This window comes from Akebia trifoliata, chromosome 6, assembly GCF_017979445.1.
Source record: "Akebia trifoliata isolate Shusen 1 chromosome 6, ASM1797944v1, whole genome shotgun sequence".
Lineage (NCBI taxonomy): Eukaryota > Viridiplantae > Streptophyta > Magnoliopsida > Ranunculales > Lardizabalaceae > Akebia > Akebia trifoliata.
The window spans coordinates 3,267,396-3,283,228 of NC_141380.1; the positions used below are offsets into that span (position 1 = coordinate 3,267,396).

The window sequence follows — 15,833 nt, forward strand, 5'->3', positions numbered from 1 at the left end:
TAAGGAAAGTATTTCAAAAAAAAAAAAAGTGAAAGAAAAAGATACTTCGGGTATGAAAAATTACCAAAACAATGTTCATTTTAATTTTTATAGATTTGGTAAAAAAAAACTTATTTCCAAAGACGGTAATTTACCATTTTCAAAAATAATTTTAATAGTACACCATTTTTGGAATTAATCAATTTTGTGCTTCGATTTATGAATTCTGTCATTTTTTACATATGATATCATATAAGAATAATAAAAGAATCTATATAATAAATATAATGATAGGTCCCACTCCCTTTATCTCAAGATGTATAACCCATGAACAATGTATCTCAAGGACAAATTATACCCCATGAACAATGTCTTTCCTTTTCTCTCTCTCTCCCCCCCCCCCCCTTCTTAATAATACGTCTCCAAATTTATTATCATTTTTCTTTTACCCTATTAGTCCAATGCTCGTCCAGCTTTATTATTTGCCCTCTTTTACCACTTTAACCCTCAAAGAGGATGAGGCACAAACAAATTGTAGTCATTTCTATAATTGAACAATCTCGATTTTTCTTCTCCAAACTAATCATCTTAAAGCTCTTCAACCCTACAATAAATTGGAAGATTTATATCATTCTATAGGATATTTATAAATATTACGTCAATTAAGATACGGAAACTAACATAATATATAAATATTCTACTTTATTATATTCCTAACGTAGAATATCCTAATTGATATTGATACATATATTGTTTCCCATCACTACCTTCCTTTTGTGATGAAATACATTGACAATGATACAATGTATCTTATGCAATATATTCTCTTACATCCTCCCTTAATTGTAATGGTCTTTTGAATAAAGAGTATGCAATTAGTTTAATTGAATAATTTCTCTTAATATCAGGAAATACTTGATGATGGATATCCGCAAACGTCCAATCAAGCTTGATGGTGGTCACCGCCTGTCTGTGAAGTCTATCACTGTCGCATTCCGCTCATTTTTTAGTCTATTGAAACAGGTGGCCGTAGATCAGATCTATCATGATATCTCCCATAAGCATATAAATAAAGATTGTGCAGTTTAAATACAAAAACTCTCATTAAAGAGATTATAGATAAAATAAAAATCGAGATCGTGAAGGATTAACTTGAAAAGTAGGGAGGTTTGTAAAAACATAGAGAAAAATGATATTTTTATTGAAAAAGAAATACTAATAATGAAAACAAAATGATTTAGGTTCGATGATGGCAGTGGTACCATCGTCGAAAAACGACAAGCCAAGATCGATGTGCTCAATGAAGGTTGAGATCCGATGCCATGTAGAAATCTAAATTTTATTGAGAATTCTTAGATGAATATTACACGAACCATAATAGGGTATTCATAGAGATTACATCAACCACAATATAAAACTAGAATAATATATATAAATATTCTACTTATTATATTCCTAATGTAGAATATCTTAATTGATATTGCTACATATATTATTTTCCATTACTACCTTCCTTTTATGATGAGATACATTGATAATGATACAATGTATCATACATCATATTCTCTTACATTATCTTGTACTATAAGTTAAGTCGGTGATCCGAGATATAGTTGGAGATGTGCCTTTCGTAATCTGCGTGCCACTGATTTGATGTGCACAAATCCCCAAGTCGTGAATTTTGTTTCACGTGTTGTTTAATTTTTTAAACTCACCTTCTCACTCCTCTCTATGTTGGATCGGCTAGGGTTCTAGTGATTGATAGAGATCACCATAATTCAGAACCCAATCTCTTCTCATATTTTATGTGTATACATGTGTCTATTATGGGGTGCTGATATACTTAAATTGATGGAATAGAGGGCTTAGAGATCTACTTTTAGTAGGATTCTTATCCATCAAGTTTTTCTACTAAAACTTAAAGAGTATTTTTAATTCTAATATTATTGGGATTTATCATTAATTATTGACATTTTTTTAATTGGTAGAATCCTTGTGCACGTCAAAAATTAAAAACATGTAGGTCAATTGGGCCACATGATTATTGGGTTCTAACACTAATTGCTTTTAATTTGTTGAACCTCATCTTCAATCCATCTTTTTAAACTCACCTTATGTCCTAGTAGAAAACCCTTGATTTTTTATTCAAAATCCCATCATCTTATATTTCAAAAATCCTATATTATATTTGAGGATATAATCTTAAGGTAGAAATGGACACCATGTTATTTTCTTTCAAAAGTTGAAGTGGATAAAATCTCAAGTTCTAAGAGGATTGTAAATTAATGTTTGGAAGTTGAAGTAGATAGAATCTTAAGCTTGGAGAATACGATAAGCTGATGAATCTTTTTGGAAAGACAATTCAAGGGTTTATGGTTATTGAAGGTAAGGCATTTGGATCATTTTCAAATTAGTCTATTAGAGTAGACCCAGGTCAAGTATCCTGTCATTAGATTGAAAACACAGTGGGGTAACTCAAAATATTAACCAAAACGTGGAGGGGTATGGCGAAATCATCCTTATTCTTTCATGCTTAATAAGGTGGGGAATTTAATAGGCTAAAGTGCTGTTTGTTAAACTGAAAAAAATAAGTGCTGAATAGCATTAAGCGCTGAATTTAAGTGCTGAAAAAGTTGTTTGTTTAGATGCTGAATCATGTTTGTTACACATTGCTGAAACTGGTAAATTGTCTTTATTACCCTTACAATAATATTATACATTGTTTGCATGTTTCAAATGCTTATTTATTATCAAACACAATAAAATATATTATTTCTTATAAAATTAAAATATAATTTATTTTTAAATAATAAATAATACTCAAATCTTCAATTTATAATTAATAATTTCTATTTATAAAAGCTCACAAATTTCAAATTAAAAATAATAATGTCATACAAGTCACCAAAATTTAAAATCAACTTTAAAAGAACTTAATTTTGGATGAATAATTTTCGATGGAAATGAAGGATGTATAATTATAAAATCACCCTATGATTTAATAAGGGCAACTCACACTATAACCATTTTTTGTTTTGTTTTATATGGGTTAAAATTTTGGAATGAGCAAATTTTTAGTGAGGATGGTCTAGAGATCATCCTCACCAAAAATCAGTCTATTTTGAAACTTCTAACTCGTCAAAAATAGTTTTCAAAAAAAAAAAAGGGACAATTTACGGTTCTTGAACTTGTTTTGATAGGATTAGAAGTTTCAAGATGTGCTGATTTTTGTAAGGATGATCTCCTCATTATAGAGATCATCCTCACCAAAAATTAACTCATTCCAAAACTTTTAACCCATATAAGACAAAATAATTTAGCTATGGTGTGGGTTTATTAATTTGTGGGGTGTTTATATACTTATCCATGGGATATAAGAGGTAATATCCTTTTAAGAATAATGGCATACTTGTCCATGCTCAAAAAAACAAAGGGCATACTTGTCCGTGTTGAAAAAAGCGAAGTACTTACCGCTTCAACACTTTTTTTCAGCATCAAAATAGTGCTGAATTTTTTTCACTTATTTTCAGCAATAAGCATTGAAAATATAGAGTAAACAAACGCGTTATTTTGACAAAAGTGCTGAATTTAATTTTTTTCAGCAATAAGCACTGAAAAATAGCGCAAACAAACACCGCCTAAGAGTCGTGCTGAGCGATCTCAAGAAGGAACCTCATATCGCACTTCTGGAACCTCCCTCATATATCGACGAAAAGCATTTATGATTTCCATACACTTTCACATCAAGAATTGCGATATGAGATTCCAGCCTGATGTCACTTCAGCATTATCCATAGGCAAATACTTTGGAAGAAGATAAAATTTCGAGTCAGGCTAGAGTGACCTCAAGATTGACCCCATATCGCAATTTCCTCAGGTGGAAGCGTGTAGGAACCATGGATGCTTTTTCACTCGTATCTTGATGATAAGCATCTATGGTTTCTACACATTTCCACGTCAGGAAAGTGCGATATGAGGTACAATCTTAAGGTCACTTCAGCATTATTCATTTCTCCACCCCAAAAAAATATAAATAAGGAGAAAATGATTCTCACAGTGATCACTGTGTAGCAAATCAACTAAAAACCAAAAGAAGGTAGCTTCAACAAAACAGCCAAACTGGAACACCCACCACCACTTCCACCTTCCACAACAACAACAACAACCCAGAGTTAACTAAGAGACTTTTTCATCAGAGTCCTTTCTCTTCCTCTAAGATTCTCAAGTATCTTTCATGTCTCCAACTTGGATACACATACAGATGCCCTTTTCCATCTAACTATATATCCCTCTTGGTCCAACTCTGAACCTCATCCCTTTATAACAAACAACCCCATCTCTTCTTTCAATCTGGTTGAGTCAATCTCACACTCACACAAACACTTGGTGCAATGGAGCAAGCTAGGTATTGGACGTGGACCAGAAGGAAACTCAATGAGAGGTCTCATGTTCAAGCCTCGGCGTCCTATAACGACACGTGGGAAGAAAAAGCCTTTGCAGAAGATTCATCTGGCCCTCTTGGAGGTTGTATATGGCCTCCAAGATCTTATTCATGTAGTTTTTGTAGAAGGGAATTTAGGTCTGCTCAAGCTTTAGGTGGTCACATGAATGTACACAGGAGGGACAGAGCCAGGCTTAAGCAATCTCCAAGTCCAAACAATGAAATTATTCAAGATCATGACAACCCATTGGCTTATAATGCTTATAAGCCTAAGCCTAACCCTATTGTTACTGTTACAACACCTCTTTCACCTTTGAGTGTTTCAGTTCCATCTACCCAAGAGAATTACAGTGAACATACCTTGGTCTCTCCGTCCTATTCTTCCACTATGGTTCAAGAACAGCAAAAGAAGTCCCTTTCGCTGGTCCCACCGTCATCACAATTGGACTCAATCGCTGTTAGGGTTCTCACAGACGCCTTTGATTCAAAGCTCGAAGGAGAGAAGAGTTTGAAGGCACATGATAGAGGAATTGGGGAGAAAGTAGACTATTATAAGCTTGATTCATCTGTGGGCTTGAATTTGGTTATGAGTATAAATATGCAGATGGAATCAGCGGATAATGATGAGGGCATCTGTAGAAAGAGAAGGAGAATTGATGCAACTTCCTTGAATCTCTTCCCTAAACCTAGTATAGTTGATAGACATCATTTGCAATCGGAAGTACTTGGGTTAGGCCCAAGCTCCCTGGAGGACTTAGATCTTGAACTCAGGCTCGGTGATCGGCCTAAGGTGAAGTAGAATTGCAGAACTCATGAGATGCTTTCATTGAATGAACATATATTTCCACATCTTTTTGTTCAATTATATCTTGTTTTTCTGTTATAATAGCTTTTGTTCTGATGGCCATGGACACTCTTATTGAGTCCAAATTTCTTCTCCTTTTTGCTTGCAGATTGTAGTAGTAACAAATATTGAAATCACAACAGATAATGATATGCTCTCTTTCATAACAGAAAATATTACACCTAATTTTATTGATCAATCTAATCTTGTTTACATTAAAACTCATAAATATAAAATATAATTGATAGAGAAAATAGAAAAAGAGCTTTATATTGAGATTATAGATGTGATTATATTAATCCCATTGGGTGTACCAATACAGAAAAAGGATTAATGGTAAATGAAATCTTGAAGATATGTGATGAGATGCCTTATCACAATATCACAATATCTATCCTTAGTACTTCTATATATTCTCCATCAATAATATCTATTGGTTTCCTGCTACCTCCTTTTCAATCATTGGAGACTAAGATAGAGAGTTTGATTATCTCTGCACCCTTATATTTAAATTAGTGTTTTCTTTGTAAACCTAATACCATTTTCCGACAATCTGAAGGCTGAACTTTGACAAAACTTTTACAAGTGCAAGAAGAAAGTCCTCCAAAGTTTAAACAGTAAGTACAGTTTTCTGGTAGAGAGAGAGAGAGAGATGAACAGTTTTCTCATATGACCATGTGCTTAGTGTTTAAGAGGCGAAAGAACTGATTGAAACTGCATGAAGCATTATGAAGCAATTCTTTTTTCTCACTTTTTCCAACTCAGTACCTTACTGACATTCTTCAGATCAGTATGAGTTTAAACTAATCAACAAAACACCTAAAGATTGATTCCAACGACATATAAGTTGAATACATCACAACAACGATTCCCTTTTTTGATCTGTAACAGTAGTGTAGTATCTCCCACATAAATCCATTAACTTGTATTCTCTTCCCCCACTTTTCTCGCTTCAAACCCTCTTAAAACGCCACCAACTGCGCCGAATCAATCGATTTAATTAATACCCACAAAACCCTTTTTTAATAACAAGAGAATATAATTGCATCACGACTCATGGCGGTATCTACGCGTCTTTTGTTTCTTCTTCTGTAAGTATTAGTTATTACATCTCGGGACGAAGAACCCTAAAATATCTAAAAAAACCTAACCCTAGTAGTCCTCTTATAGTTACTAGTTGATTCAGAAGGTTCAGTTCTTGAATTGTTGCAGGAAACAAGGGGATCTTTCATAGTGTTGTTTTTCTACTTTTCCTTACAAGGAAAATCGATGAAACATCGCTTTTGATTTAATGGGTTTGCAGAGAATGAGCTGTAAATCGAGGTGGAAGGAATTCAAGTTGTACCCAACAAATATTTCTAATTAAAGGTGAAAACTGAAGATTGTTTTAACGATTTCGGGAGTTCTAGATGTGGATTTTGCTTGTTTAATATGAATAGAGAGAGAGAGAGAGAGAGAGAGAGAGTTATGTAAGAGATGATAATAGAGGGCATGTGAGATGCTTTGCTTTGGTTTGTACAAAGTGCCACATTTGTGTAAGAACTAAGAAGGGCAAAAAAGGGAATTGGTAGGTTTTGTCTTGATTAGAGTTGTTGAGTTGGAGTTGGGTTTGTTTTGTTAGTAACAGCTAGTGAGGTCTGAAGAGTGCAGAGAACTGAGTGAGATTATAGAGGGAGTGGCAGTGGTGCACATGGCCATCAAATGTCGTTTCTCTCTTCTTAAAAGAATTATAGGATTCAGTAGGGAATGAGGACTTATTCTTGATGGTGTGGGTTTCTTTTTTTAATGGGCATTTTGGGGTTCCGATATATTGGTGAAATTGGTTCGGATGTTTTTAATTTTTCTTTATTATTATTTTTAAGTTTTGACAACTCAGGGAATATTTGCATGGGATTTCTCTCATAGGCACACCAACAAATAGCTAGGCATGTAGATTCTCTCTCTCTCTCTCTCTCTCTCTCTCTCACTCACACACACACGCTAACACACCATATATTGGTGCCTGCCTACACACAGCATAATTGAATCACCGGCAAACTAAAACCCACTCACATTTTGTTGGCACACACAAATACACTCAGTCTATAGAAAAACTAAGATCAAGCCCAAAGAGAAAATACTAGGATCACTTCAAAAAAAGGTCATGGTTAAATACAATGCATCATCTAATTAATCAAGTTACTTGTCCGATCGACAATTTACTTATGTCAATAAAATGTGATTGGAAACACGTACACACATAAAATCAAAGAAGGAAATATATTATATAGGGATAAATTCCATAAATTTAATATTGTAGATGTAAAAATTTGCACTACCTTAAGATTTGCTTTAATGGTTTGAGATTTTCACCTTTTCTGTTTCTGGGTGTTTGCAATACATTATCTCCGACGTTGAAGTCAGCTAAGCAGAAAAAATGACAGAATAACATTATAGGAGGTTGGAAACAAAATCTTTTTGTGTTTCTATCCATATATTTGTAGAGGAAAATCTTAGGATCTTTTTTCATCTGTTTGTCAATTTGATCCTTATCCATTTTGACAAGTGTATCTTAATTAAGAATGTATCAATTCAAGATCTTTTCTTTATTCAATTCTTTTTTTTTTCTAAGATCCTTCACAAATAGAGATTCTAGTTATTTTTTACGACACCACATAATCTTTGATCAAATGTCTTCCCTCGACCATCAGAGCATTCAACCCATGGCTAAGGTTTCGAACGAGTTAATCGAACTTGTTTTGCTGCTCGACCTCAGATGAGTTTGTTTGGATTTCTAGGATTTACTCAAATCCTTAGGTGCCACGTGCCATCTCTTGGTTCCTTACAAAAATTATCCTCCACATTTAAGAAGTAAAATGAGATGAAGCTGAGTATCCCCATTTAGCAAAAATAATTCTCGTCCTCACATTGGTTTGTTTCTACACTTAAGGTCTTTCTTAATTTCATGAAAGAGTATTATTTTGGCCCTTAGAAAGCTACGAAAAAGGGCGACTAAACACCAATGCCTTTAGTACCTTGGTCCACTAGTCTTAGAACTCGATGGTTTGACAACCGGTCTACTTAGTTCAAATAAGAATGTTTAAGGTAAGGGAGCATGTCTTTTTCATGTAATTGATAAGAGTATCGGCATAGATCATAGATCCATTGTACTATGTTGTATATTGATACACTAGATCATCGACACATTGAATAATTTAATCATAAATCTAATCAAGTTATAAAACTTATTCAATGCACCCATGATTGGGTGTATCAATATACACCTTACTACAATGCATTCATGATCTTATTAGTGAGGGCCACCATTAACAATTATGTGAGAAACTAGTCTGACCAACAGAGTATTTGCAAGGGTGTCAAAGTTCAGAAATCCAGATCTATTATCCCGGATTGAAAAATTCTCACACAGATCCATAAAGCATGTAGCGTGTAAGATCTAGCTTGACAAACGTGAATATATAATGTGAAACATATTTGGTACCGACATCTTCATTCCAGAAAGCATATTTATGTAAGTAATCATGGAGTCTATGTTGTCTCTTGGTGCTATTGATGACCTCATTTCTAGTAGAATTATTTAAACAACTTTTTTTTTTGTTTTGTTTTGATAACCGGGTATCCTGCTAGACAGGGGACCGGGCCAATATCTGGGCATTGCCCAGTCCATAGACCATGGTCTTGTCCAAGGACTAGTCACGGGGAACGTGCAATGCCCCGCACATCACATGCACTAGGTAAGAGAGGGTGCGTTCCTCCCGGGTGACCCCCGAGGAATTGATGCTCATACTATTGAACTCATGACCTACGGATGCACCATGTAAGTGAGGGTGCACCTTCGCGGGTTGCCCTTGTGGAATTGATGCTCATACTAGGTATCGAACTCACGACCTATGCGCATTAACTCCTTATCCGTCTGAAATTGCCATTGAACCAATCCCTCGGGTATTATTGAACAGCGCTTTGTCTTTATAGATTAGTATTTATGAGTAAAGAGCAAGAGAGACTATGAAAGAATCTGGGAAAAAGTTCATAGGTCATAGAAAGAGAATGACATTTAAATAAGAACATGACTACCTACCATATTTTTTTAAAAGTATATAGAAGTTTTCCACTTGACCATAACATCCTCAAGCCAAACATTATTCTGGATCCACTTTACCAGAGATTAAGGTATTATATTTCTATAACATCTGGAAATCAGTGTAGTTTCATGCCTGTTTTATTTGTTTTAAATTAAACAATTTCAATATCTTTTCTTTCAGTATTTCTATCTATTACTTCTTTTAAAAAATAAATTATATTTTCCTTTCCAGGGAAACTATAAAAATAAGACTGTGATATTACCACACCATTAAGTGATAAATCCCATTATTTATGGTGTGATTTTGTAAGGGGTGTGATATTACCATACCATTAAGTTATGAATAAACATCATATAATTAAGTGATATTATTGTAAATTCGCACCATATAATAGAATCACTTATGGTGTTTATATCATTACACAATGATATGGTAATATCATTGCCCTTTTATAATTAAATCACACAAGGTGTGAATTCATATTATAATGGTGTGGTAATATCACCACCCCCAAAGTTATACCTCAACATCTAGAGCTGAGTTTTATCTGAGGGATCACATATCCACTGACATAATATAATAAAATAATAATTTCCTTTAATATAAATCAAAGAAACCAATAGTGTGATACGTGAAGGTTCAATATCAGCTAATCTGATTTTTCACCATCAACCTTGTTCTTTTTCTTGATTGGTTCCATCAACCTTGATCTTGGATTCAGTTATTTGGAGATGGTCTATGGAATGGGCAAAGTCCAGAAACGGCCCGGTCCACTGTCCATTGCATGTGGCATTGTGACATTGGTCCATCAGTTTAACACCCTTTTTTCTTGACAACAAATCTTTATTCGGGGTTTGATCGAATGGAGCCACGTAAAACAATTAATATAGGCTTGCAGCCCACCCATGACCCTAAATATGAGAAAAATGTTCAAACAAATGGCTAAATATCACCAATCAACCTGATTTCTTGTGTGCAGGCCCACCTTTAATGCAAATCACCTCACAAAAAGGAAAGAAAAATGTTTCATTCCGAAAGTTACAATCCTATTAACAGCAACGAAGGGTTTAATGTTGTCCTCCTGAAAATACCTCATATGGCCCATTCAATTGAAGCCATTAATTCCATTAGAGGTTCTCTTTCTCTCTCTCATTTTTAATTGTTTTTCTAAAATCCATCTTTATTTTCTATCCTTCTTTTATCTTCCTTTTTTTTTATTTCTTAAAAAAAAAAAAAAAAAATCTTTAGATAAGCTTATTTTTATTTTTCACCTTTCCACTTCTTAAAATACACTCTATTCATTCTATTATAACTAGAAAGTATTAATGCAACTAGTGATGCTCGAGTGACTCCATAGGACACTGTTTTAGTTTTCACTCGTGTCTTGAGAAAAAACATTTATGATTCTGAACGTAACTACACGTCAACTAAATTTTGAAACAAATGTCCAATGACGTAACTTTAGAATTATTCTCATATAATTTTATTGAATCGAATCGTAACATGTCATGGTATAAATTTTGTGGATCAACATGAGAAAATAAATCTTTATGATTCCCTGAAGCTTGTAATGTTTACATATTAATATTGTATGTTGGAGATATAGGGTTGTGTATGAAAAATATGACAGTATTAAACATCAACATCATCAAATCGTAAGATGGACGGTGATAGATGCAGTGGAAGGATAAAAGTACTTACGTTTGTAATCGTCACAAGTTATCCCACCATTTCTTAACCAACAAGTCACGTCTCCTATTGGTCCATCATAAGTATGTTAACTTGGAATTTGGATCGAGTGCGACGTCGTCTACATGTTATGACACCTAAGATCCCAAATTGACCGTCTAAGTACCTTAGTTTAATCAAACTCTTAGAGGCGTTACGTCTCTTATGCTGCCACGTGTCATTTTTCTCATCTTGACTTGCCAGCTGGCATTCAACTACAGGTGGCACCTTGACAGGTTGAAATGGAAAGATAAAAAAGACTAAAGAGCTCTCGAGAGAGAAGTACAAAAATACCCTCATTTGAGTCTGAAAAATGTGTTATAAAATTGTGGACCAAACGCAGAGAGGGCGGCAGAAAATATATATATATAATAAGAAATGTTGATTGAAGGGCTATAATGGAATCAATCGAAAAACAGTTTTTGTGTGAGGAGAAGGATCTCTTTGATCACGACACAGAGATAGTGCCAAATGGCTTCGTGTTGATCGAGTCTGCTTCCGTAACTCAAGGAGTACATTGGATTAAATAAACCAACCCACGAGAAGCTGGTCATTAATACCTAAATATGACGAAAATACCCTTCTTTCCCCCTCCCTCAATGGATGATAAAGATACCAAAAAATTAAAGATATAACAATGGTGGGATACCAAATCAACTATGAAAATATTATATATTCAAACAACATTTGAGCTTCTCCATCAAATCAGTGGCTTAGTTGAGTTAATTAATACTCTCTTAGGATATTCCCAATGAGAATAATTTCTTTAAAAACTTATATTAGTCACTGGGAAGAAAAAATTTTGTATGTATTTGAGGTTAGAAAAATCCTATTAAATATTGAAAAAGAAAAAATATGGAATAACTCATGTTTTCAATTGAGTACAGAAGTCCGTTGGAAGAATCTTGCTAAGTCAAATCCAAATTAGGATTGTAATCATTGAATAAATATTATGGGTTAAATTCAATGCTAGGATTCATTGAATTTACTTAGATTTAACCAAATTCAATGGAACTTGACGTCGCATTTAAGCATTTTTTCATGTGGTGAAGCCTTATCCCAAAAAGTTGGGATTGGCCACTCCTCCGAAGGACTTCAAACGGTTTGCATTTTATTATTATTATTATTTTATCACACATAAACCACCCTAGAGTTGTTTATTAGCCCCATGGTGTAAAACTGTTGATGTCTAATTGTTGGAGAATTACCAATGAAGTTAATTATATTTTTTGCCGGTCCACCAAGTGATAGGCCACTTTCATGTGTCAAGGGGCTTGGAAAAGTATGCAATATTGCAACATCTAGAAAGGGCAACAAGATCGTGGCTCTTAATTTCTTGAGAAAAGGTCAAAGTTTTAAGGTGGTTACTAAATTTTTATTAACAAGAGGGAGAGGGATGCATCACCACCGTTGACATAAATTGGGAACTAGGATGACCGTTAGATTCATCTTGATTCCTACCATCTTGAGGACCATAATCAGGATCTTACGAAAGTCTAGAGGATCACAAGATGTTGAGCTTTGACTAGGAATCACAATGAGTTCAAAGCACATATAAGTTCAAATATCAAAATTATGACGGTGATCAAAGGCTTAGACCATGATTGAGTTCAATTAGAAAACAAATTGTGATAAAGTTCGATAAGAAAATAAATAAAACATAGAAGACAAATGCCATAAAAGTAAACAGATGAGGATATGATGGTAAAGTTGTTAATTTAAAGATTGATTGATTCTGGTTAAAATATTTTGAGAATGATCATATCTAACTTAAGCCTTGGAGGTTCATTTCAAGGTACTGCACAATACTTAGACATGAGTTTTTGCAGGTATGGATTTAAGCCATTCTCAATCTCAAGGTAGAGGTGAAAATTTTTCCAATACAATTATCATCCAAGGAGGTAAATTAAAATAAGAAAAAAAATTATATTAATTTAATCTAAATTCTCCGATTAATGCACAACTAGTGACCTAGGGTTAGTACCCATTGACCAATGAATATCATCTCATTCTCCATCGCATGGAAGATATGTGACCTAGGGTTAAGTACCCATTGACCAATGACTATATAGTGCAAATCCGTAAAAAGTTTTATCTGCTTCAGATCAAACAAAAAGATAGATTTAGAAATACCTTATGCTCATTATTTAATTGAACTTGTTAACAGCTTCAACCTAATAAGATGATATTCTACCGGTTTTGGTATGAGGGTAAAATGGCCATTAATCAAAACAATAAGCAGGCCATCTCAAAATACCTTCAATAAAAATCCTCACCACCGACCAGTTGACCACCCCTACTTGCTCTCTCTCTCTCTCTCTCTCTCTCTCTCTCTCTCTCTCTCAAGTAATTGTATCTTGAAAATGGAGACTGATCCCCCAAGTTCAAACCAGGTGTGCAAGACCACAGAAGACCATGTTACAAGCCATGTTAGAACATATGAGTGCATCTTCTGTAAGAGAGGCTTCACTAATGCCCAAGCACTGGGGGGTCACATGAACATTCATAGAAGAGATAGGGCCAAGTTCAAACAACCCTCAATTTATGAGAAACCTTCTTTAGATACCATAAATAAGAACAATCCCTCGTATCCTCCTCCCTTTCCCGATTATAACAAACTGGAATTGGAGTCTAGTGAAGACAGAAGGTGCAACATTAAGTGGCCATGGAATATTCCTAGTGAAGATGATGCCATTTCTAGTGATGACAACCATGTCGGACAGCTCCGACAGCTTCCGTTATTTGTTGAGAGACCGTCAAGCAGTGAAGATCGAAAATCAAGCAGTAGCGGTGGTGGGTGTGAAGAGATCATGATGCAGTCGAGCCAAAGTTCGTCTGGGGTGGAGTTGGACCTCGAACTTCGATTGGGGCCTGAGCCATGTAATACATCGATTACGGGTGCCGTAGAATTCTTCTGAATTTGGATTTGGTTAACTGGTTTGGACCCTATTTTTTATATATATATAGTGAGATCTTTATGTCCTCTTTGGTTTTCTTCTTCTTGACACCTTGTTCAGTTATGATATATTTTTCCTAGCAAAGATCAAAATATAGGTATTGTATAGTTAGCTTTCACAGTGTAACAATTGTGTACAAAGATGAAGATTGATTAACCTATTATTTGTTATTGATTTAGTTTAGAGGGGATACCAATGTTTAAGATGTTCAATTTGTATTTTTTTTTTTTGGTTGCAGTCTCAGTGAGCTTTTGCAACTCTATTGTAACAATGAAAACACATTTAAATTACTTATTAATTTGGTAGATTAATTGCTTTAATGGAGCTAGAAACTTGTTCATGAAATTGTTTTAGGTGTAGTGTTTACATGCCAATTACAAGAGGCTACATAAATGCTACTCTGGAAGCCCAGCTATTATTTAATTGAACTCATGGAAGAATCCTTTCCAATGGAAAAAATATAAGTTAGAGAACTAGGGTTAGAGTTGTAGCTATTATTTTCTTTGTTTTACTGTTTTATTTTATTTATTTTTCCACTACTAAACCTTCCTTCATTATTAACAACTATATCAGCTTCTTTTACGCTTAGTTTTTCATGTATATTTTGTATTCTTTCTATTTGTTGCTTGTTTTCTCAGAACTCTAAGAGACATTGGGCTCATCTTTAATTTCACATCCTTTCATAGAATCACTTGGAATTTAATTTGTAATCAACATCTTCATGATACTCTGATTGACCTTGATATGTTTCCTACTTTGAATATGCCCAATCACTTTCCTTCTGATACTGAGCATGATTTTAGCTTGAAATAGGAATAACACCCATTAGAGTCATCAAGTTTGTGATATTTATGATCAAGTTTTTTCAAAGTGATCCTCCTCCACCTAATTGTCTTTCTTCTTCATTGTTCTTCTCACATCTTTTAATTCAATTAATTACAGACTCTCATAGAACACGTCCTTTTAATTAGCTTTTAAGATCATTATAACAAATTAGCTGCATTCTTCAATCTTGATGTACGCTAGCCTTTTGCTTTAGAATTATCAAAGCACATGGGATGTTAATGTATGATCTCATGCATGGGACATCCCAATCTCATGCCACATCATCAAGGTATCACTCTAATGCCATGTCATGATCTGAATCTTTACCTACTAAATTATCACTCTCAAGGATCCTCTCTCAATCAAAACAATCAAGTCTCATTCAAAATTAGGGAATATTTCAAAAGCATTGTAGGACTAATTTAATGCTGTTAGTAGAACAGTGAGAGTTTTGAATTTATGTCTATGGCCTAGATTCCTACTTAATATAGGTTCACTATTGTAGGAATCCTTTTGTTTTTCATATTAGTTGCCCTAGGAATATCGGTTTTAGTTGATGAGTTAGTTTCAGAGTTTACAAAAGATTGAATTATTAGTACTGAATATGTACCTATGAGTATCAGAGAATAAACACTTTCCTTACTAACTTAGTAAGATTTCAAATCTTACCAAGGGTCCTTGAGCACACCTTGTGGCATCCAAAAACATGTTCTGATACCACAGGGATGTAGAGTGAAAAAAAGATTATTTTTTCTGTTAAATTTTAATTTTAAATAATTGGGAGTTCAGTAGTAGCCCCTCATTTTCAAAACCTTGGATCAAACCCAAACAAAATTCACACTTTTAGATTTGATTAATTAACAATCAAAATATGAGTTTCAGATGCCATTCGAATGTTCCACATAGATTATAAATAATGCAACATTCAAGTCTATCTAAAGAGAATTGATGAATTATTTTATTAGTTAAGTTCTTTT

At 34.1% G+C, this 15,833-nt stretch overlaps 2 protein-coding genes across 2 annotated transcripts; both read left to right on the forward strand.

Moving 5' to 3' along the window:
* The first annotated feature begins 4,065 nt into the window (after window positions 1-4,065).
* Window positions 4,066-6,197, forward strand: LOC147399645 (putative transcriptional regulator RABBIT EARS). The gene has a single exon (XM_086446606.1). It carries the CDS (start codon window positions 4,371-4,373, stop codon window positions 5,217-5,219), a length of 849 nt encoding a protein of 282 aa, XP_086302732.1. The 5' UTR covers window positions 4,066-4,370; the 3' UTR covers window positions 5,220-6,197.
* A 7,240-nt stretch (window positions 6,198-13,437) lies between these two features.
* Window positions 13,438-13,992, forward strand: LOC147399646 (transcriptional regulator TAC1-like). The gene has a single exon (XM_086446542.1). The coding sequence runs from the start codon at window positions 13,438-13,440 to the stop codon at window positions 13,990-13,992; it is 555 nt and encodes a 184-aa protein (XP_086302668.1).
* Window positions 13,993-15,833: the final 1,841 nt, after the last annotated feature.

What these genes read in the sequence shown, in the direction of transcription:
- LOC147399646 (XM_086446542.1), top strand. Translation starts at nt 13,438, where the DNA reads ATGGAGACTGATCCCCCAAGTTCAAACCAGGTGTGCAAGACCACAGAA.
- LOC147399645 (XM_086446606.1), top strand. Translation starts at nt 4,371, where the DNA reads ATGGAGCAAGCTAGGTATTGGACGTGGACCAGAAGGAAACTCAATGAG.